The sequence below is a fragment of the Perca fluviatilis genome, chromosome 12, assembly GCF_010015445.1.
Source record: "Perca fluviatilis chromosome 12, GENO_Pfluv_1.0, whole genome shotgun sequence".
Classification (NCBI taxonomy): domain Eukaryota; kingdom Metazoa; phylum Chordata; class Actinopteri; order Perciformes; family Percidae; genus Perca; species Perca fluviatilis.
In genome coordinates, this window is record NC_053123.1 from 11,895,330 (window position 1) to 11,918,617 (window position 23,288).

Sequence of the window (23,288 nt, forward strand, 5' to 3'; positions counted from 1 at the left end):
TGTCATCCATGTGTATTGTCATGTTGTGTATTCTCAGTCGTTCATTATGTGCTCATTTCTGACTGTCGCAGTAAAATAATCTGTAAATGTTGGCTGAAATAGTTGGTGTCTAATCTTTTGTAGTTTCAAGAAATCTTAAGGTCCATTCCCAGTTTAAGACAATTTTTTTTCCCTCTCTTTTCCAACCAGGCGGTTTCCTGTGGAGGATATACCAGATGATGAGAAGGAGTGTGCCATCTGGCTGCACAAGCTCTACCAAGAGAAGGTAAACTGAGGAAAGCTGACATTAAAGTCACTAATCACTTTTTTGGGGGTCTGTAGACTGTTAAAAACTAAAACGTAGGAAATACTTTACCGTTGAAATGAAACGAGTGCACATAAATTGGGTAAATAACATGGGCAGGCAATGGTAGGGTGGGGAGGTTGCTATTCTCTGGTAAACCTGATCAGTTAATACAGTGCAAACCAATTCCTCTTCCTGTCCTGCTCAGGATGCCTTACAGGAATTCTACAAAAAGGAAGGCAAGTTCCCCGGACCCACAATAACTCCACCTCGCAGGCCATGGACGCTGCTGAACTTCCTGTTTTGGGCCACCCTGCTGCTTTCGCCCCTCATCAACTTTGCATGTGGCGTGGTCGTCAGTGGCTCCCCCCTCCTCATCATTGGCTTTATCATCTTCCTCATCATAGGTAGGTAAACTCTGCAATAGTGGCCCTTAGAATGAAAAATGACACTGCTTCTTCCTCTAGTGGAATGACCAGGAGATAGTGGTTCTTTGACTTTACCTGGGGGGGGGAGAAGAATGTGTTGTTCAATGTTTGAATCGCTGTCCTCATTTACCCCACTCTTTCTTTTCTCCTTTGTTCTCTTCACAGCCTCGATAGCTATCCGCCGCCTCATAGGGGTCACCGAGGTGAAGAAAACAGGCTCCAGTTACGGCAACCCAGAGGCCAAGAAACAAAATTAAAGTGTGTCAGACCCCCCCCACCCCACCCCCTCCGTGTACGGCCGTTTCTGTACGGTCACCCTGCGGTTTCTCGCCCCTACCCAACTCCATTCTCCTCCTACTGTTAAGTCAGTTGGCAGGCCAGGGAGGAGACGCAGCTGCAGAAAATATAATAGAGACCAGATTTAGAAATACTAATGGCACTAGAGTGAGTGAAAACATGGAATGTCTGGGGTTTAAGCTCTCTGGTGTAACACAGAACGTAAGGAGGGGGAGATGCAGTACTGTATTCCCCTGCATCTTTCTTAATCCAGCTAGCGACCCACTGTCTACATCCAAGTCCAATTAAATCCCGGTAACACCCGAGGTTAAGCTTCTAACCTGTCTGAGGTCACATGGACAGCCAGTCAGCTCATTTCCTGCTCTGCTTTACCTACCTCCACTTCCTGTCAGTCATCGGCCAATCAGGGGGTGTTGGCGTGCTCATTCTTTTTGCAACAGAACACAAGCCGGTCCATATCTGATCTGTTTAATCTTAACTATCCAGGGGCAGTGCGTTTCTGCAACAGCAGTCTGTAACATGCAAGACATCTCCCTTCCTTTTTTTCACTTTCACAAGTGGGACTTGTAATGGGAACCGGTGCCTTGAGGCCCAGCCTGGTTTCCTTAATGTAAAGGGTCAGTTCACCCAAATCAATAAACATTTACCATTTAACGTCAAAGTATTTAGCCTCGTGGATAGTTTGGGTTTGTATGTGCCATGGGTCTGACACTTCTACTGCCACTCTATGTTGTCCATGGTGCTCAAATCATTGTAAAAGTACATTTAAAAAAAACATAACAGCAGTGCGCTATCCAGAATAAATGTCTCTGTTGCTCTGGATAATTTATGACAATTTTCATCAGTAACTATATGTCGATTGTAAAAACAATAGTGAGAACTTGCCACATTGGATTATCCAAGTAGTAGGCACATTTTTTTTTTTTTTCTGCAAAGAGACATTGCTCTTTAATTTCTCAAATATTTTAAATAATTTGAGCACCACCAATGACATTCAGTTCACCTCTATTGTAATAGGTTAGGAGCAGAGATCTCAAAATATAAATCCCACATCATCTCCACGGCTAGATATTGTCTCGTGGTCTTTGTGAACTGACCCCTTAACAACATGGCTTGGAGAGGCTGGTGTCTGCTAAACTACAGCAAGGGCTTTCTGACCTCATCAAGAACACTTACCACCTGTTACAGGTCTCATTTTTAGCCTATAGCACCAATACCCACGGATTCATCCTGACATTTTAAGCCATTTTCCCAGTTTCTATTCCTATTTTCACTCGTTTTCCACCAATAGGAATTTGCTTGCATATTATTGTTCATTTATAAAACGTGGTTGAAGGCTTTCTGACCCCCCCCCCCAAATGTGATGTTAATTCAACCAGCAATCCTAGTCCAAACACTGAAGCTGTTCAAGCTACTCCACCTCCCTCCCCCTCCTCTGATGCCAGTGTTGACAGTTACAATGCACCAACTGTCTTCATGTAGCCTCTCAGCTGTTAGCACATTATTTTTCTGTCCACATATAGACTGTAGTAGTGATTTTTCAAGCTTTGCCTTAAATCAAGCTAGCTCAGGCAAGGGATTGCTTATTCGCCACCCCTTTAAAACAGCACCCACCTTCTATCCCCCTTATACGTCTGCGTTATGTTTTTTCAATATTCGTGCTCTTCCTCCCATTACAGTGCATAAAGGGGGCAGTGTGCTTTCGTTTGGTTTGATTACCAAAGCAAATGATTAATTGAAAAACATTTATTTTGTCTTTTAAAGTGGAAAGCTAGCAAGTTGTTACTTTGTTAAAGGCGTCCTTGTACCTGTACATAGTCGTTAGTTAAAGAAAGCTGCTTTCACATTGTGTGCAGGCAGCTTTTCTCTGGATGTCCTAGCCATTGTAGGTGCACAGCTCCATACATTTCACTGGTTAAAATCGGTCATCTCAGAGTTGGTTTGTTTTTAACTGCAAGAAATAAACTTTGGCTGCTGCAGTACTTGAGTGCATCTCTTCCAGTGTTTAAAGCCACGTTTCCTGGTCCAAAATGCAAACAATGGTAGCAAGACATGGAGGGTACCCCACCCCCACCCCTCCTTCCGTGCCACATGTAGCGTTAATCATATATTTTGTTGGTTTTAATTTTTCACTCCGCAGCAATGTGTGTGTGTACTTCATCTCTCTGTAGAGTTATCTCAACCCAGACAGATTCATGCAAGCCTTAATAGACCGTGCTGCTTAACTTTTGTGTGAAAATGTAGAAGCTAACGGAGTCCCTGTGGTAGTGAAGGATTGAAAATTGAAAAACGTCCTTTGGTATAGCAAGCAAGTTGCTGGGGTTAGTTGCCAAACAGCTTGTTCTAAAGTTTAAACAATAACCACTAAAGAGAATTGATAAAGTCTGCTGTCACAGTTCTGTTTGTAATCAAGTCACATTTTTACAAGAAGATACTTAGAGTTGTTTTAATATTTGTTAAAAGCTTTATTATCTTGGCCTGTTATCTTTAACCTCAAGAGATCTGATCAGTTACCAATGCAGTCAAACTCTTCCTGTCATTCAGTAAACCTCATATTCCAAAGCAGAAAGGATGCTGAGACGTTTAGACACTTTTCTACACTGGATGTTTTTTATTCAGTAAAGAAATATAACCGTAACTTGTGGTTGTGTTTTCTGAGGTCCTCAATGTAAACAAATAACAAACTTACAGATTGACACCACTTAATGGCATTTTTAAATCTTAAAGATAATTGAGTTAGTTGCACCTCTTGTGTCAGGTTTTGTTTTCTAAGGCTATTTTTATGTTTTCTTCAATTTAAACACTTGAGAATATTAAAGGATGTAATCACAAAGCAACTCTTACTCTTTTGACTTATTTGGATTTGTGTGAGTTTCTCTGTTTGCACAGCGGTTCAGATACAAAGAATAAAAGTTCAGCGTGATGCCAGGGGGCAGGGGTAGCTGAATCCACACAAAACATCTTTCAACAGTTTCCTACCTCCATATTTCCTCATCCATCAACAGAACCATTTTCTTGTAGGCACATTTACATCCACCCTTCTTCATTCACATCCACAACATTTCATTAAGCTACAGTATAAAGTCACAGAAGTGGGACATTGTGTATAGAGTGTGTAAACTGAAAATATGTACATAAGGTAAATGATGACTTTCGCACTCCTTTTAGAAATTGTAGTTGTATGTAGCTGTTCTTTTGCAGTAGACTAACACATTAACAAATTGTTCATTAAATGTCCTGAGGACATTTTGGATATATAGTCACAGGACGTGTGACAGGATGTTGAGAGACTGTATAAATATGTACATAATGTAAATGAGTATGATGTTCACTTTAAGAAATGGCAGTGATGCTCTTCTATTCTTTTGCCATTTTTTTATTTATTTTTTTTAAATGATGGGCTTTGCAATCAGGCTACAGCCAAATGTACCACTGATGAAAAGCTACAACAGAAGAAGATTTAAACTGAGCTGGCCTCCAGGGTGCGGTTTACGAAATAATTTGCAAAAGTTATACCTGACACTAGCTAACCTTTCAGGTTGGGAGCTGTAAATGCCTTCAGCAATGCCTCTTCTAATTAAAGCCACACTAAGAAGGCTGTAGTGCCAGATGATGCTTACAAAGCACTTTTCCAACTTTGTAATTAATCATGGTTTCTTACTGTAGTCACTTACTTTTTGCATGATGTGCACTATTGCACAGTCACTGAATCGAGTTAATTCTGACTCAGGGACTCTTTTATGGCCTGGCAATGCAACAGTTGTGGCATTAATTCTGAATTTAAACCTGAATAAAAAGGCTTTCTGAGGAAGTTAAAGTGTGATTCTTGCTTTTAACAATACTTGCTGTAATATCTGTAAATATCTTGATTTTTTTTCTTTAAATCTGCTAAAAATTGGTACTAAGTCATATGTTTTTCTATGAATGACCACAAAATAGTCAAAGTTTGAACCTTAGGTGTTATTTATTAAGAGTAGAAAGAAGAAGAAGCTTTATCAGGACTGTGTGGGTGTGGTTTAATCAGATTAGACTGACATGTTTCAACTGGTCAAATGTTCCTCAGGCACTGATTAGTGCAGGGACATGTATGACATCAGCTTTTTCCAACTGAGCCCCGCCCACCTCAAAGCAGTGAGAGTGCACATATTAAAACAGAAATATATTTAACGTGAAACAACCAAACAGTTTAAACTTTGACAGCATATCATGCAATGTATATCGCTTGTATGTTGTTCAGGATAACCTTTTTTCCAATTACCATACATTATAGTTAATTATACAACCTAAACTCTGGCATTAAATATAGTGGTTAGGCTACTTACACATTTCAACGTTTGTTCACTGTGATAATAACTGGTATTTCTCCTTAGAGAGATGATATGTATATCTATGTAGCCTACTACTTCAAAGTTATTATGATGCAATAAATTCATACAGGAGAATGCTAATGTACAATACCATAGTTGGTAAAAGCCACAACGTTTACTGCTCACTTAAAGCTGCAAACTGGTTACTGAATAATTACAAAATTTAGGTCAAAGTCACAGGCTAGTTACTGGCCCTTTAATTATTAGACACCCTATCTATAGGCTTTACCACATTGCAAAGATTGTATAGCAAGTCTTTCCTATCTTCTGAAGGCTCTTTTATCCTAAATTAGGTCTGTCTGCCTTTTTCTATCTTACCGTATTGTTGATAGGAAGCATTATACTTTGACCACTGAGTGAGACCTTTTGTTTGGAGCCCAGACTGGCTCCGACACATCTAAACTAATCAAAGCACCTTTGTTTTGATGTAGCAGAACGAGTCTGTCTGTCTGTCTATCTCTGTCTAGGCAAATCTACTCAGACAGACTTGGAAGTTGAGTGTCTTCTGAACTTTTTCTTCCACAGTATATAGTCTGACTGCTTGGGTTGGCTGGACTTTGACCACATATCAGACAGAAAGCTGAGTCAAACTTTAAAGTGCAAGTGTGGCCTTTCAAAAAATATTTGACAGAATAAAAGATGGAAGAAAGGGTTCCAGTGGGCTGCGGAGCACAGACAAGGAAAGGTATGCTGTTGAATTACATTTGCTCTTACATTTAACACTTTATTGAGTAAACAATAAGTAGGATTTTGTCTTTTTTACAGTCATGTTTATACAGTTACACAACTTTAACAGGAACGCAGACTTGACTAAATAATCTCCCAGCATGGTCTGTGTTGTCGCTGTCCTGGAGCTTTCAATTGCATCAAATGGTTCTCCTCAGCAGATGGAGAATGACCAGTTGTCATGTTCACATTTTTCAGTTTTTCTGTGTACTTTAAATACTTTAAGACTTCTCATCCATGCTGATATACAAGTTGAGATTGAAAGTTAATTCTTGACCTTTGAAAACAACAAAATAATCTCAACGCAGTCCATTTGGTAGCTTTTCTGAAGCATATGTACCATCCTTATCAACCAATGTTTCCAAGTTCCAGAACTTACTCTCAATTTCCTTCACAATTCATTGGAATTATAAATTTTTTTTTGCATATTAAAAGCATAACATTTACAAGACATGCATTATAGCAAGACTATGATATGATGACATATTTGTGCTGCTGCTGAATAATCTTTTCTGCCGCCAGGGGACAAACACTGTCTTCAGGACCTAAGGCTTGTCCTCTTGGGGCACGACTGGCTGGAAAAGAGTTTGACAGGAAACACCATCCTCGGCCGACAAATGTTTGATATCAGCAGAGACGTGAAGATGTGTGTTAGGAGACAGGGTGTTCTCGACAATGGCCGTACAGTTATTGTTGTCAACAGCCCTGAAAGGTGGATCCACTACTCTGTCCGAGAGCCCGGCCTGGTGAACAACAACATGGCAGCCTGCATGGCCATGTGCCCGCCAGGACCTCACGCCTTCCTCATGGTCATACCCATCAGCCCTCACCGAGGCAGGGAGTGGACAGTTGAGGGACCTCTTGAGCTGCTTAATGACACAGTTTGGAGAAACACGATAGTAATATTCACCAGATGTGAGAGACTGAAAGGATTGTCTGTAGAGGGTTACACTGCAAGACACAGGTTTCTCCGAGCAGTTTTGGAGAGGTGTGGACATAGATACCACCTTTTAGACACAAGCATTTGGGGAGAAGATGATGATGCTCAGGTTGTGGAACTTTTGGAGAAGATTGATATAATGGTTGCAGCCAACATAAAGGCAGAAGGAGTTGGTTTTGTGACTACAAACGAGAAAGTCTCCAGAATAACCGGGATGGAAAGGAAAGAGGTAGAAGAGAGGGCGATTCTGAGGCGAATGAATGTGCAGAGGGGCAGAAGCACACTCAGATCTCTAATGGGTAAGAATCACTTAATCAATCAATATGTTGACCATCTGTAATGTGAAGGGGGTCTCTCATAGTGATGAACCTACAAAGAATTATCACATGCAGTTCCACTAAGCTTTACACAGTTTTTTGTTTTCCAGCTCATTGTTTTGGTCTTCACTCTCACTGCTATCAGTGTAGCTTTTGTCCACAGCAGGCAAATGTTTTCAACAAAACAAGTAGCTGAAAAAAAAGAAAAAGAAATAGCTAGATGTTTCTCTCTGTAGTGGTGGAGACCAAAACCTGAGCTAAAAGAGAGTGAATATTGACATTGAAATAAATGCTCATGTTGCTTTGTATCTGCTGGATGTGTAAAGGGGCGACTGTATGCAAGTTCTCCACAGGAACTTAAAAGGTGGTTATACATTATATTCAAAAGGTGTCAGTCAGTGTTGTTGGGTCACAGCTTGTTTTTGCTGCCCCCAAGTGGCCAAAACCTTAATTATTGTAGGTTTCAGTTAACATGGTAACGCAGAAGTTGAATTCTACTCGCAAATTCAACAATTTTATGGTTCTACCAAGTAATATCAAATATCATTAAAGTTTCCTAAAACAAAGATTTCCCCTTTTGAAAGAATTCGAGTACCCTTACCTTGTCCTAAACGATCCCTTTGTCATTGTCATTTTTTAAAGTGCATCCAAACATGAGAGTCCTTGATGAATGATAATATTCTTGCCTTAATCCTGCATTTGTTTATTAATCCAGAAGAGTCTCCTCCGATCTCAGTACTTCGAGTTCTCATCACAGGACCAAAGCAGGTTGGGAAGAGCTCGGCTGGAAACACCATTCTTGGCGAGGACGTATTTCCTGCTGGACATCCAACATCAGAGTGCACTGAGAGACGGGGTGACGTTCACAAAAAGCAAGTCACTGTGATTGAGGCTCCTGGCTGGCATGGGAGATACTGCTCAGAGGACACTCCACGGGTGGTACAACAGCAGATTACCCACAGCGCATCTCTGTGCGCCCCCATTTCCCATGCTGTCCTGGTGGTCGTACGCTGCGATGAGTCTTTCACTGAAACGGACCGGTTAAAGGCGGAGGAACACTTGAACTTGCTTGGAGTTTGGGGGTGCACTCGAGTCATCGTGCTGTTCACCTGGGGAGACAAACTGGGAGTCACTCCCATTGAGGAGCACATTGAGAGATGGCCTGCCCTTCAGTGGTTGGTGGACAAATGTGGGAATAGATATCATGTTTTTGATAACTTAAACAGGGTCGGAGACATTCAGGTTAGAGAACTGCTGTCGAAGATTGAGGAAACAGAGGTGGGGAATGACACTGAACAATTGTTGCGTAGTTTTATGAAACTCCAAGAAAGCAACAAGAAGCTGGATCAAATTTACCAAAAGAAAATGAGACAGCTCAAGAAGGCAAGGAGGGCGAATGATCTGCTGCGGCAAGCAATCGAGGAGCAGGAGAGGATATTAGAGGACATGATTAAAACAGCTAAAGAGAAGGATGAGCAGATCGAAGCTCTGAAAGCGGCGAGGGAGAAGGAGTCAGGAGAGAGAGCAAATAAAGACGCTGAAGAAGAGATTGGCAGAAGATTAGTGGAGGCTGAGAGGGAGAACAACCAGCGCAAACAAGTCATTATAAGGAAAGACAAAATGATAACAAGCCTGAGTGAAAGATGTGCTGAAAATGATGACGTGATTAAAGCTACAAAGCAAAGTAGTGAGGTAGAAAAGGACGTTCTGAAGGAAAGAGTGATGGAACAAGAGAAAGAGGCAGCAGCCTTTGAGAAAAAGTGTGAAAAGAAAGACAAAGAGCTGGATCAAATGATGATGAATCACAAAAGAGAAGCAAATGAGCTTAAAGAGACAATTGAACAGCTGAAGAGAGAAAATGAAGATACAAAGAAGGTGTTGAAGGCCACAATTGAAGGGATGCAGATGCACTATCCGAAAAAACAAACTGATAGAGCAAATGAAACAAAAAAGGTGCACTTTCACAAAGGTAACCACCACAGGGAAACAATGACGGACCTCAAGTCATTGGAGGAGCTGGGTAAACAACAAAAATGGGCGTCCATGGTGCCATTAACCCACCATGGAAACACTGCTAGACCCAGTGAGTACAACCTAATCAACAGCACAGATCCTGTGGGAAGATCCTAAGTCTGATGTAGTTTTTTAAGTAAATGTTACTCACTTACCTTCTTTAACTTACAGAGACAGAACAGAAAAGGCCAGTCGTGTTGGACAATGACATCATGCTACGTGAAAAGGTGAGTGAAAATGGCTGTTTTTCAACATATTTGCAAAATAATTAATAAGCTGAAACGGATAAATTAAATCTTGGTTGAAAACTGTATTATTGGAGGAATGCAATACACGTGACCTCTGTGAAATATCTTTATGGTTATGTCACAAAGCTGTGGTAAGCAGTTTATTTTTGGCGATGTTGTGCAAAATTTCCATTAAAACATTTTAGGATATCGTAATTCAAGTGGTCTGAGAGAAAACTAGACTCCTGGACTTCCTCCTTGGCTCTGTTTTCAGACTTTAGAAAATCTAGCTCGTGACGGAAGACTTTGGCCAATCACATGTCATTTCAGAGAGAGAGAGAGAGAGAGCGTTCTGTTCCTAAATGCAGTTGCGCATGCACACGTTCCTTTGGTGGAGGTTCTACTAACTGTAACCAAAGTCTTAGGTCTGCAGCTAATTCAAGGCTAACCTATTAGATAAGATAGCATTTATTGCATATGCAGTACATAGAAGAAGGAAATTGTGTAACAACATAATCCCGTTTTTTGTCCAAGGAGCAAACATTTGCTGTGAAAACACTGGAGAGTTGGTCTGCTAGTGTGAGGCTTTTAGCCTAGCGGTCATTTGTTTCTAGGCACCGCCTACTGCTGCTATCCGAACCAGGAGATGCCCGAAGAGTGATGCCTGAATAATAATATGATTCAAAGCTCTAGCTACATAAACATGTATATGTATAATCATAGTATGTCATTTCAAAGGGCAACAAAGAAAAGAAAACAGGACAGTAATTATCATAGAATTACCACTATTTAACAGCATCGGGATGAAATTAATGACTCATACAGGTTACTGTATGAATAGGTCTGTGCTCGCCTGATGGTAGAGCTGCAGGAGAAGGTCTCACTCTACTTCAAATTCTGGCATATTTTCTTTTAGCTTTCCACATACTACAGCTTTGATGTGAACTGGAGAAGTTAGTTTGTGAAGCCAGTCTAATCTTGACCACTATAACACCATATTGATAAGATGGGTGTTCAGGAGCGTTTCCTGCCTTTGCACATCACAAAGATATATTTTCTGGGAGCCTAAAGGTATCAAAAAAAACGTTTCAGATTTTGAAGCACATGCCTTAAATGTTCACCGCATATTTCACTGGGAATCATTCATTAGTTGTTGAAGTATTTTGTTATGAACTAGAGGCGTGCAGTTGACACTACTTTCATAATCAGGGCCTGTCTGTTCTTTTTGATCAGGTCTATTTTTTCTCGGGTCAGGTCCAAGTTTTGGAGACACATTCTTCTTGAGATCATAAGATAATACGTTGAGAGAATACAATCAGACAACGCAGTACATACACATGAGTTCATATTTTAATCAGCTGTAAGATACTGTGCACTTGATATTGCTGAATGTTATGTTAGGCTGAATGGTAGCCTAGCTATGTAATACAGTGATTCTTATTGGGTCCATAGAGAGTGACTGCTAACCAAGTATGGCAACTTGAGGCCAACTGGACTCCGTCGTGGCTGAGGGCTGGAGGAGCTGCGCTGGGAGCTGCAGCTGGGACCCTTGCTGCTTCCTCCAGGCTGGCTACAGGGATTAGTACCAGGTCAGCTGTTGGGGCATCAGCTGGGGCTCTGCTGGGCTGCTTACTGGTCCAAGGAGTCAGGCCCCAGCAGGGGAAAATGGAGTCAGACGCCAACAGCAAATGAGTCTCATGAGCCATGAGATGCCTTTTGAGTCGCCATAATTCACGATTAGTAGCAGAGCGTCTGGATAATACGTATAAGACCTATATGGATAGGGAGCGAATTTTAACGTGAATCTATAAGTTATTTCTCAATTATTATATACTCAATTATTATAACTATTATGAAGTTGCAACTAATGCTTATAAAAGAGATGATCATTTGATTATTTGTGCACTGATAATAGCTATCTAATGTCTATAAATTCTTTACAAAGTATTTATTAACAATTTACAAGGTATTATAATCATCAGTTACAACTTTATATTAGCCATCCAAATTATGTTCATTGTCTTTTAACAAACGATTTCTGAAAGCTTTACAAGTGATTTGGTAATTCTTAACAAATACTATAATATATCAAATGTTGTGATGTGTGACAATCTGTTAAGATAACGCAAATTATTGCATTACTAATAATGAGCAAACATAATGTAATTGTTCGTTAAAAGTAAAATTACAACCATGTTGAATTAACAATCAATTTATCATATATTAGTGATGGTCATATAAAGTTTCTTTGTTAATCTTCTACACAGAGAAAACAGCTTGTAAGATCATATATACTGAATATATATCTATATATAGATATATATCTATATATATATATTATGTATAGAGATGTAAACAAATTGTAAAACAGTATGTAGAAGTATATAAATATTGTTTAACATGGAAAATACCTGTGTATTTTTTTTTTATTAAATGAATTTCAACAATAAGTGTACAATGAAGTTTGTCTGTAATCATTTGTCTCGTTTAACCCTGATAGAATGACAGTTCTTGCAACAGTGTGCTGTAGCTACGCCCCATCAATGTCTGTTTCTCCCTCTACACCTTCTATTGGTAACAGCTTTGGCGACAACAACAATACACCTGGGAATTCAAACTCAAAGCAATGAAAACATTTCTTCAAACGTAGCAATGATCAAAACAACCAGCGTCAGAATATATGTTGTTTTTTTCTTCCTTTTTTTGTTGGTTTTGTACAGCAAAAAAAAAACATTATACATAGAGTGTTGGTGGCACAGGCACTAGTCTTATCTCACCTTGATTACTGCTCACCAGTCTGGTCGGGTGCAGCAAAAAAATAAAAAAAATAATAAAGATCTGTCTAAGCTCCAAATAGCTCCAAAAAAAGCAGAAAAACTCACACTGGCCGGTCTATCAGGCGTGAGGCCTGAGAGTGGCTCAGAGTGACAAGAGGTTGGCATGCAACCTTATGAATGTTTTTAGGCATAAATGTTTTAGTAAACAGCCGATATGTCTGTCCTCACAGATACATTCTGTGAGGGACCAACACAGTTATAGTAAATGGCAGGCTGCTATCCAAATTGAGTGAGGTGCTGTGTTCAATTTTATGCAGGGGACACAGCAGTGTTAAACTCAATTATTAATAATCATTGATTATCCAAACCAATATGTGTACAAAAACACCATAATTGTGTTTTTGTACACATAAAAGATGTTACGCATGCCTACTTTGTCACCTTTTTTTCTAGATAAAGCCACTAATGATGAGTCATTCAGCTGCATCAAAGCTTTATTTACCTGTGGCTAAAAACGTACTTTCCTCTGGAGAGTCTATAACCTATATTATTTAACGATTTACTGTAGCCTATATTTTTTATGTCCTGTCAAGTTTATTATAACAGGGACTTTTGCTGCTTCAATGCAATGTCTCACAATATATTGCAGTACTGGCATGATAAGTGTATCCATATAGCGCTCACAGTCTCTCCAATTTAGAGTAAATAACAAAACGTGGCAACTGTAGCATTTGCCTTATTGGACAAGATAGCCAATTATTAAGCATGGACAGGAATTTCACTTTTTTTTGTTTTATCTGCAATATACAACATATTTAAGGCATTGTATAATTCATATTTTTGTGTTGCATTATTATGTTTTGAGACTATGGTGCTTAAGATGGTGCGATGCAAAGTTTTGTCCCTATTCATTTTCAAGGTCCTCACTGCAGCTTCAACTGGATTGAACCAGTTGCTCTCTTTTCATTTCCGATTTAATTCATAATAACAAAAAAATATTAATTGTTGATTTTTTAAAACTAATATGTTAATTATAAACTAACAATCGCATTTTGTTGAATGATAGTCAACACAAGAACTCTCAAATTGATTTCTTCTTTGTCTATAATTTCTTTAGAATAATTAGATCACTCTGAGAAATATTGTGCAAGCTGGTGTATACTTGTTCTAATGTCTGTAGGTGTTTAAACTGAAAACCTCCAGTCTCCAGGAGTTTTTGTACCCTCAGGGTCTGTATATTTTGAAGGAGTAGTGTTTGAGTTGATATCAATATCAACAATATACAATATACATAGTCACAGTGCAAGTGATATCCAAAATATGAAAACTAGATGGCATTTTATTTCTAACAGAGCACATTAAATTAATAATTCTTAACAGAGTATACTCATCAGTGTAAGTATTTTCTAAGCAAATAAAAGGAAGATCTTACCATAGAAATTGTATTGTTTAAAAAAAATAGCAAAGCTACTTTGTCTAACACTTACTCATTCTCATTCTGCCTGAGATCTTGAAAATAAGGCCACTTAAAATATATAAATGCCAGTGTGTGTTATGTACATGCAAAGTAATGAATGAATGAACCTGTCATCAAAATTGTAGTGGTTGTGGAAAGTACCAGGTAATGCAGATATCCACTAGTTGTTACATTTCTTGTTCTTTATTTAAGAGATTTATTTATTTATTCACAGTTTATTTCAGCATAACCAATATATTTTTTAATTGCCCAGCTGTTATCAACATGTTTACATTGACTAATGATTCATACAATTTTTACGTGACAAAAATGTAATTGGCATGTTCAGTTTATTATATTGTCATTTGATCCAATGAAGTAATATACAGTATGTCTATGTCCACAACACATAGGCTACTACATTCTCTGTATTTAGAGAAATAATGTCATTAAATATCTTGAAAACATTAAACATGTGGCCATATATCTGCATTTTCTCTTGTCTTGTATAGACACACCCCAGGTGTAGGAAATAGGAGGAGTATTTTATGTTGTCTGACTGCACATGTCATCATAGTTTTTCTACTCTGGAGAATTGTGATGGTAACAATCATTTTAATATGGTATTTTATTACTTACCCATTATGCATCTTAAGATTTCTACTTAAACATTAGTTGTGTAAATACTAGTTTCTTATGATATAGTTTCCTACCATAGACTATATTAAAAGGAGTTTGCATGGTTGATGCCACCACATTATTTCACCTCTGAAGAATTTGGAAACTTCCCCACAATGCGTGTTGAACTTTCACATATACAGCAAATCAAAAAGCAAACAGGCAACAACACACAAGCCAGAAAACATTTCAGTACTTAACCTTGCTGGCTAACAAATCTAAAAATATATGTTACAGATCAACATGAGATAGGTCTGAAGTTGAATCTACACCTTCAGAGAAATATTCCACATCACGTTTTCTTTTTCACCCATTAACTCAATGATCTCTTCATGTTTGTAAACTGACAATGTAAGGCAGTTACACCTCACATGTTGTTGAAGGTAAGTGTGAACCACTAGCTTTAACCCTCTGACCATACCGCCAGAAAGGGATCAAACTGGGATCTTAACTCTAAAATGAAAAATCTATTTAAATCACTTTACATTTCTTCTTACTTCTCTGATGAACTGATTGTGAATTCATCAGAGAAGTTGAAAGTCTATATTTATATTCTATATGATTTATATTCTATGGTATAATTATGATTTCATCCTTCTCTCTTTTGGAGTGTTAAATGCCTCCCTATTGCTCGCAAAAAATGTTAAAAAGCTTAATTAGGCATTGCCACATAACATAATATCATATAATATTGGTAGTTTTACTATACTTACTGAACTATTTCAATTCAATTCAATTTTATTTATAGTATCAAATCATAACAAGAGTGATCTCAAGACACTTTACAGATAGAGTAGGTCTAGACCACACTCTGTAATTTACAAAGACTCAACTACTCCAGTAATTCCCCCCAAGAGCAAGCATTTAGTGTGACAGTGGTGAGGAAAAACTCCCTTTTAGGCAGAAACCTTGAGTGGTGTGGAGAAACCTCGGACAGACCCAGGGTCTTGGTAGGCGGTGTCTGACGGTGCCGGTTGGAGGTGTGATGAACCGTGGCAATTATAGTCACAATCAAGATAATGGAACTATGACTGGAAATATTAGTTGTAGTAGTTCATGGCATAGCAGAGCACTGCAGGGCATTACAGGGCGTAGCAGGGCACTGCAGGGCATAGCAGGGCATAGCAGGGCATAGCAGGGCGTTGCAGGGCATAGCAGGATGTAGCAGGGCGTAGCAGGGCACTGGAGGGCATAGCAGGATGTAGCAGGGCGTAGCAGGGCACTGGAGGGCGTAGCAGGGCGTAGCAATGCATAGCAGAGCTCAGAGCAGGACCATGGCGACAGCTGCAACCATGATTTCGGTGCCACCCTAATCCATGGAAAACTGCAGGGCGAATAAGCTTCCTGGAGCTAAGTTAGTAACAAGTATTTCTGGGACATGAATGCACACAGATGGAAAGAGAGAGGAGAGAAGAGCTCAGTGTGTCAAAGGAAGTCCCAAGTGGTAGTGCAAAAGTGAACAGTGAAGGGATTAAACAGTGCAATTGCTTATTATTAAATATTAACATAACAATATATAACAGGGAATAAGTTATAAGATGTAGATGTTATGACCACAGTCCAGATTGTGTAGGAGGGCTAATATAGCCTATAAGACAGTCAGGTGTACAGCAGACAAAGTGACACAATGGTAGGAGCTGAGAGAGACAGGCTCATGCTGAAAAGTCAATTTCTCCCCTCCCCCTTTGTGTGGTATTGAAGAGATAAGGTCAAATTAAGTCACATCAATGTGAACACAAACCAAAGCATGCATATTGATCAAATCACGTTATAAGCAATGGTTGTATGCTCACTGCACATTTCTTTTTACAGACTGTGCCAGAAAGTCTATTATCAAAAACATTGCATTCAAACTGAATTTAAGGATATATTTTCAATTAGCCTGATTCTCATTGCAGTGTAGAAAGTTGATTAGGACCACCTTATGTTTTTACATAATTCATCGCATTTTTAAAGTGTTTATTTACAACACACAATATTCACATGCTCATTGTAGACTTGGGGAATTTTCTACAGGAATGCGTTTTACTTTGAGATTTTCTAATTTCTGGTAATTTAGGGCAATACACAAGAATATTTAGAACTGGAGGAATGACCTGAATGAATTTGTCTCTTTAAGATTTTGGCTCAGTGCAGTATCACTTAATGATGTGATTGACTAAATCACAAATGAAGTAACATATAGAAGACAACGCTGTATTACTTTCCCCCTGACCTCTGATGACTTTTTCCAAATAGCAACCACAATTTTCAGATAAGTGTACAAAATAAATCCAAAGGGAAGGAAGGCTAAAGTTATGGCCCCCAACATAGCAACAATATTGTTAACTGCAGTGGTAACACAATTTTACAATGTTCCAGCTGTCACAGTATACCTTCTGTACATTGTTACCACATAGAGGAAGCCTGGCAAGCATATTAATGGTTACTGTAAGGTTACAAGCTGGACAGGACCATGCAAGAAATGTAAATGCACAGACAGTTCTAGAGTTCATCTTTCTGTGATAGTGTAAAGGATGACACACAGCAACATACAGTGCTGCTCATGAGTTTACGAACCCATGCTAAAGTTGACTAAAAAGGGGAATAAAAAAATCATCTTTTGGAAATTGATCTTAATGCCTTAATTAAAAAAAAAAAATCTTTGTGAATGAATAATGTATTGTAAATAAATAAATGTTCTTCCTTAAAATACAGGGGGCATAAGTATAGACACCCCTATGTTAAATTCCCATAGAGGCAGGCAGATTTTTATTTTTAAAGGCCAGTTATTTCATGGGTCCAGGATACTATGCATCCTGATAAAGTTCCCTTGGCCTTTGGATTTAAAATAGCCCCACATCATCACATACCCTTCACCATACCTAGAGATTGGCATGATTTTATTTCAGTTAGCCTAATAGCTGGTTTGATTTGCATTTAGAGATGATTTTATGGAAAGTACCCCATACCTACATAGTATAGTATGTTGAAAAAAGTGATAAAAGTCAAAGTATAGAATGTTGAAAAGTGTGCTAAAAAAAAAGAAAATTGTCATAGGATAGTATACATATATATATATATATATATATATATATATATATATACAATCCTACTATCCTATATATACTATCCTACTATCCTATATATACTATCCTATGACAATTTTTTGTTTTTTAATAATAATTTACAAAATAAATAAAATAATATATTATTTTATTAATTTTGTAAATTATTATTAATATATACTATACTATAGTATTTTTTTATTGTTTTTTTCAACATATTATACTATGACTTTTTTAGCACTTTTTTCCACACACTATACTATGACTCTTTTAGCACTCTTCGACATACTATACTATAACTATTTCGTGACTCTTTTCGACATACTACAATACGACTTTTTTCAACATACTATCCTATGTCTGTTAATGACATACTATTCTATGGCTTTTTTAGCACTTTTTTCGACATACTACAATACGAATTTTTTCGACATGCTATACTATGACTTATTTATGACTTTTTTCCACATACTACGATACTACTTTTTTCGACATACTATACCATGACTTTTCTAGCACTTTTTTCGACATACTACAATAAGACTTTTTTCGACATGCTATACTATGACTCTTTTAGCACTCTTTTCGGCATACTATGCTAAAACTTTTTTAGCACTTTTTTCGATATACTATACTATGACTTTTTTATAACTTTTTTCGATATGCTATATTATGACCTTTTTTCTACATACTATTCTATATCTGTTAATAACAAACTATACTATGACTTTTTTATCACTTTTTTCTAAATACTATACTATGACTTTTATCACTCTTTTCGAGCATATCAGTGTACTGACAGCTTTTCAAAAAAATCTTAAAATATTCAAGTTTTGTTTGATACATTACTGGTATCATTCAACATTTCAATAAAATTCATACTAATTAAAACCATTCCCACTTTTTGAATGATTCTCACTACTTCACCTTCTTCTTATGCAATTATGTCAGCAATCCAGTTTAGCTTTATCAATTTAGTTTTTCAGCATTCACAAGTATTTTCTGCAGGAAATGCATTTCCTAGTTAAAATGTTATAAGGATAATAAAAGCTCAGACCTTGTCTTGTATTTGATCATAGGTGTAGAAATAGACAAAAAAAAGCTGGCTCATTTAAGTGGAATTTGAGTGGAATTATGGCTGCCGTCATCACAAGGACAGAGAAGACAGACATCCCATTTTTCAACCAGCAGACCTGACCTCAACCCCATTGAACACTTGTGGGATAAGCTTGGGCGTGCTGTTCGTGCCAGAGTGACCAACACAACCACGTTGGCTGACTTGCGACAAATGCTGGTTGAAGAATGGGATGCCATCCCACAGCAGTGTGTGACCAGGCTGGTTACCAGCATAAGGAGGAGGTGCCAGGCTGTTTTGGCTGTGTATGGTTCTTCCACACGCTACTGAGGCTCCTGTTTGTGAAATGAAGAAATTGTTCAATTGCCAATATGTCTTGTTTCTTCAAACTCCAATCATTCAATCCACCAAACACCAAACGACTCAATGGCAGAATAAGCTGTTTGGCATTGGCAGAGAAGATTTGGCAAATCTTTTCATGGGCACAACCCACATACTCAGCACTGCTGCTCATCCCACAAATGTATGTTTCTTACAAATGGGGCACCATTTGAAAGGGAACTAAACAGGCTTTCCAACGGTGTAAGATTTATTGGCAAAAAGCATTGTTACCACAGAGAAATAATCTACCAAACACAAATTTCCTTACTTTTTGTGCTAAGTTTATAAATTGTTTATTACTAAGTATACCAGTGAATGAGGTCTAACAGATTAGAAACACCTTTCTATAATACAAATCAAAAGCAGCACAAAATACAGCATCCAGAATTGACTCTCTGAGACAGTCAATGAAAACTGAAGTGTGATTGACAACTGAAAGTAACCTATGTATCAACACTCTTTGGTGCTTACACATGTGGAATCTGCATAAGCCTGCGTATCCTTTGACACTGACAGTGCTGTTTTTTCTGATGAAATAAAAAGGGCATTCATGTATAGTTGGATATACTCTTGGGCTTGAATGAAAGGACAGGCCACATGTCTGACCATCACTTTCCCATATTATATTGTGGGAACCTGATCATCAATATATGTACAAAAACTTAAAAAACAGTTGCAAACTTGAGTCAGTTTAAGTCCATAAATAAGAGGGTTGAGAATTGGTGGAATCATAAGAAATTGTATGGCCATGAAGTTCTTTACATTCTGTGATACAGAGCTTGATCCATATCTAGCGTACATGAGGTCAAAAAGCAGAGCAACAAGCAAACATAGTAAATGTGGCACACATGTCTGCATAAACTTCCTCCTGCCCTCTCTTGACTTTAAAGCAGATTTTACCAACTGCACATATGAACACACAATGAAAAGGTCATGCCCGAAATAGAGAAGTATGACGATAAACCCAACCATATTATTTGTTGTTATTGAATTGCAGGAAAGTTTAAGGATTTACCAGTTGTCACAATAAAGTTTTTCTATGTGGGAGCCACATAGTTCCACTTTGGATGTCATTATCATTACTATAGTCTGACAGAGCAAAAGTGCAATTCTGGAGAAACACACTAACAAAACAGCCCTATGTTTAGTCATAACAGAGTGATACTCCAGTGGTCGACATATAGCCACATATCGGTCATAGGCCATCAGGGCTAGAATAGAAAATTCAGTTGCTGCATAGGAATATAACAGACCTGCAACAGGCAACCAGTATAAGATATGGCATAAGTGTTAGACAATAGATCAAAAAGGAATTTGGGATAAAAGGCAGTTGTCCCATAAAGACTATTAATGCACAAATTACCTAGAAAGATGTACATGGGTTCATGAAGTTTTTCTTCCAATACGATAAGAACAATAATAGCACCATTTATAAGCAATATCACACTGTAACACAATAAGGTGAGAAAGAAAAGAGTGCCTCTGTGCTTTGTTGTTGTGCCATTTAATCTTGATAAAGAAAATTCATTCATTGTCAAAGTGGTGGCATTGATCATTGTTTACCTATTGGTTAAAAACAGAAAATATCATCGGATAGTAATCCCTGTCTTGTCTTTGAGTATGATTGCCGCAGTTGGCTGTATTCGAAAAGCAGTATTAAAAAGATGAAACACAGTGGTTGGCATAACTCACCACCTGTCCAGCAAACAATGTAAGTGCTTTTATTCTTTGTTGAGCATCGTTACACTGCAATCAGCTGTCAGAATGAACTAGAGCTCCAGAGATTAATAATCCGGCCTAAGTAAACAATGGAAATAACCTTATTCTTGTCCATTTAAAGTCATATGTCACCCTTTATTATTATTATATTGATTATTATTAGTAGTAGTAACAGTAGTATTCATATAATTGGTTGGTTTTTTTATGTCTGAGAAGATACAAAAACAAATGTACTATCTTGAAAATTAGATGGTAAATCTCGAAAGGATTTATCCTGATACTCAGTTCAGATATTTCAGTTCAGTTATTTTATGTTTTTTTTTTTTATATTAACCAAAAAAAACAATATTAACTGATATGTTATTGTTAGAGTTTTTAAACTCTCAAATATCGATATCTGCCTCGAAAATCCAGTAAACCAGTCAACACTGCATCAACGACAATCTGATGCAGTGTATAAATCACAGAACCTTATACCGCTTACAAATGGACAACAATATTAAAAGGCTCATACTTCAGGGGTAATGGATGCACAGAATATATACAGTTTTCATTCAGATTATAGCAATGATGCCAGAGAAAGAGAGCAGAAAGAAAATTCATGTGTACTTGACAACAACAAACATGCTGCATGGAGGCTCTTTTGCAATCTTTGAATTACTGAACAATGTGCCCACAACTACATCGTCAGGTTAAGGACATGATTCATGCTTAGAAAAGTTTATGATAGCAGAGGGTTGCTATTTTGTGGTTAATTGTAAGACTAGTGTAGGTAGATAAACAGCGTTGGCAGCCGGACAACTGAGCAAGCCATGGCATTAAGATGAAGCAGCATCAAGCCAGTGGGTGCAGCCACTGTAGGTAAGCAGATACAATGTAGATTTTAGGCTGGGTCAAGCAAGCCACAGAGTATCTGCTCTTTGCTTGGGAAAGAGTTGGATTTCAAGGCAGCTTAAAGGTAAGGTATGTATTCAGTGTATTTCTTGTCTTACCTTTGGTAAACACTCTAAATTGCCTCTGTGTTTTAAAAGGAGCTACATCAATGAAGCTTGTCCTGTCCTTGCTTTGCCTTCAGAATCAGAATATTTATTGATCCCCTCAAGGAAATATATTATGTATTAACTTGTGGACCAGTTTATACTGCAGCACAGTGAAGGTGCTACACAGCTCATATAATAGCTTCCTCCATTATGGACTCTTGGTTCTCTCAGTCTGCTCAAAGATCAGCACTGTCCACGAAGTTTGGTAGTTGGTCAGTGACACAAATTTGTGGCTCAAAGTTGATGTGTGTTTCGGTACATATATATATATATATATATATATATATATATATATATATATATATATATATATATATATATATATATATATTTCATGTGTTTACTTTGTTGAGGGATGAGTGAGCAACCTTTGGAGAGTCTTGTGTGTGTGTGTTTATGTCTTGTTTGTATGAGTTATATATTATATATTTTTGCTTTTGCTCTTACTATTTTCGTAAAGTAAGTTGTTTTTTTATTGTTGTTTTGTTTGTTTGTCTTTTCTTCTGTTTGACTGCCACTGCAAGGTCAGTGTCTATTTCTGTACCTGGACTCGAGGACCCCCTCGAAAACGAGATGGTTCATCTCAAGGGGTTATTCCTCTGCAATAAATAAATGTCAAAAAGTTAACCAAAGCTGAACTTTCTGAAATGCTCACATTTATTTCTGCCTTCACTGAATCCACTAATTGTGGCGATTGAATTGATTTTGGTTGGATATTTAGCTTTTTCTGTATTTTTCTGATTTGACAGAGCACAAATACTAATTTCAGTTTTATTTCATCATTAAAGTTAATCCAGGAAATATGGGCATTGGTTTTTCTGGACCTTTGTGATCCAGAATCTAACGTTAGCGGCCTTCTCTCAGTGTATAGGGAGTTTGCACACAGTTGCATGTTTGTTCTGCGTGGAGACTGCTGGTCCCAGGGAATGACATGACCAACAGATTGATGTCTTGGGGATACAGCGATGTAGTGGACTAATAACCCTGAGGCTTAATCATCATGTTTACTCAAAACAGATGGGAGTTACATCAGCAGATCTTTATTGTCAAAAACATGGAAATCTCATGTGAATGGACTGAACACATCAGGTTGTCTCAAATGTGTTGGCCTTAGGTCACTGTTTAGCCAAGTTTGTTTGTCACATAAACACTTTAATGAAAGTACTAAATAAAGATAATGCATCTTTATTGAGTCTGGTGTCATACAGTGTAACTATGTATGCATGATATATTTGGTATTATCTGTAGTATCTAGTAAATACAAATATTTAGCTTTTTCAGACTATATCTTAAATATGTGTGTTAACTTAAGGCAAACAGTCATCGTCCTACTTCATGTGCCGTTTCTTTTCATTCCACTTTCTACTTCTACTCCACTACGTTTCAGAGAGAAATATTGTACTTTTTACTCCACTACATTAATCTGATAGCTTTAGTTACTAGTTACTTTACAAATTAAGATGTTTGCACACAAAACACATGTAGTATATAAAATACAATGTTTTTATGAATTAAAC

At 37.7% G+C, this 23,288-nt stretch overlaps 2 protein-coding genes and 1 pseudogene across 6 annotated transcripts in view; 2 read left to right on the forward strand and 1 right to left on the reverse strand.

The window, feature by feature from the left end:
• agpat3 (1-acylglycerol-3-phosphate O-acyltransferase 3) overlaps positions 1–3,845 on the forward strand; it is a 29,938-nt gene extending 26,093 nt beyond the window's left edge. For all 4 annotated transcript variants that reach the window (XM_039818837.1, XM_039818840.1, XM_039818838.1 and 1 more), the window contains exons 8-10: positions 190–265; positions 492–690; positions 877–3,845. In XM_039818837.1, coding sequence (XP_039674771.1) covers positions 190–265; positions 492–690; positions 877–968 — 367 coding nt within the window. In that variant the 3' untranslated portion in view covers positions 969–3,845. The remainder of the gene's footprint in view (positions 1–189; positions 266–491; positions 691–876) is intronic.
• A 1,533-nt stretch (positions 3,846–5,378) lies between these two features.
• LOC120569371 lies at positions 5,379–11,496 on the forward strand. 2 transcript variants are annotated; one of them, XM_039817243.1, is made up of 5 exons: positions 5,379–6,060; positions 6,624–7,340; positions 8,074–9,441; positions 9,543–9,598; positions 11,051–11,496. In XM_039817243.1, exons 1-5 carry the CDS (start codon positions 6,015–6,017, stop codon positions 11,288–11,290), a joined length of 2,427 nt encoding a protein of 808 aa, XP_039673177.1. In that variant the 5' UTR covers positions 5,379–6,014; the 3' UTR covers positions 11,291–11,496. The 2 variants fall into 2 exon arrangements, with proteins under 2 accessions (XP_039673177.1, XP_039673178.1); XM_039817244.1 differs by having other exon boundaries at positions 8,077–9,441.
• Positions 11,497–19,479: 7,983 nt separating this feature from the next.
• On the reverse strand, positions 19,480–20,568 carry LOC120570061 (annotated as a pseudogene).
• Positions 20,569–23,288: the final 2,720 nt, after the last annotated feature.

Excerpts from the sequence above, each read along its gene's own strand:
- LOC120569371 (XM_039817243.1), top strand. The coding sequence starts at position 6,015 with ATGGAAGAAAGGGTTCCAGTGGGCTGCGGAGCACAGACAAGGAAAG. Across the intron at positions 7,341-8,073 it reads CACACTCAGATCTCTAATGG|AAGAGTCTCCTCCGATCTCA; the intron begins GTAAGAATCACT and ends TTATTAATCCAG. Across the intron at positions 9,442-9,542 it reads TGGAAACACTGCTAGACCCA|AGACAGAACAGAAAAGGCCA; the intron begins GTGAGTACAACC and ends TTTAACTTACAG.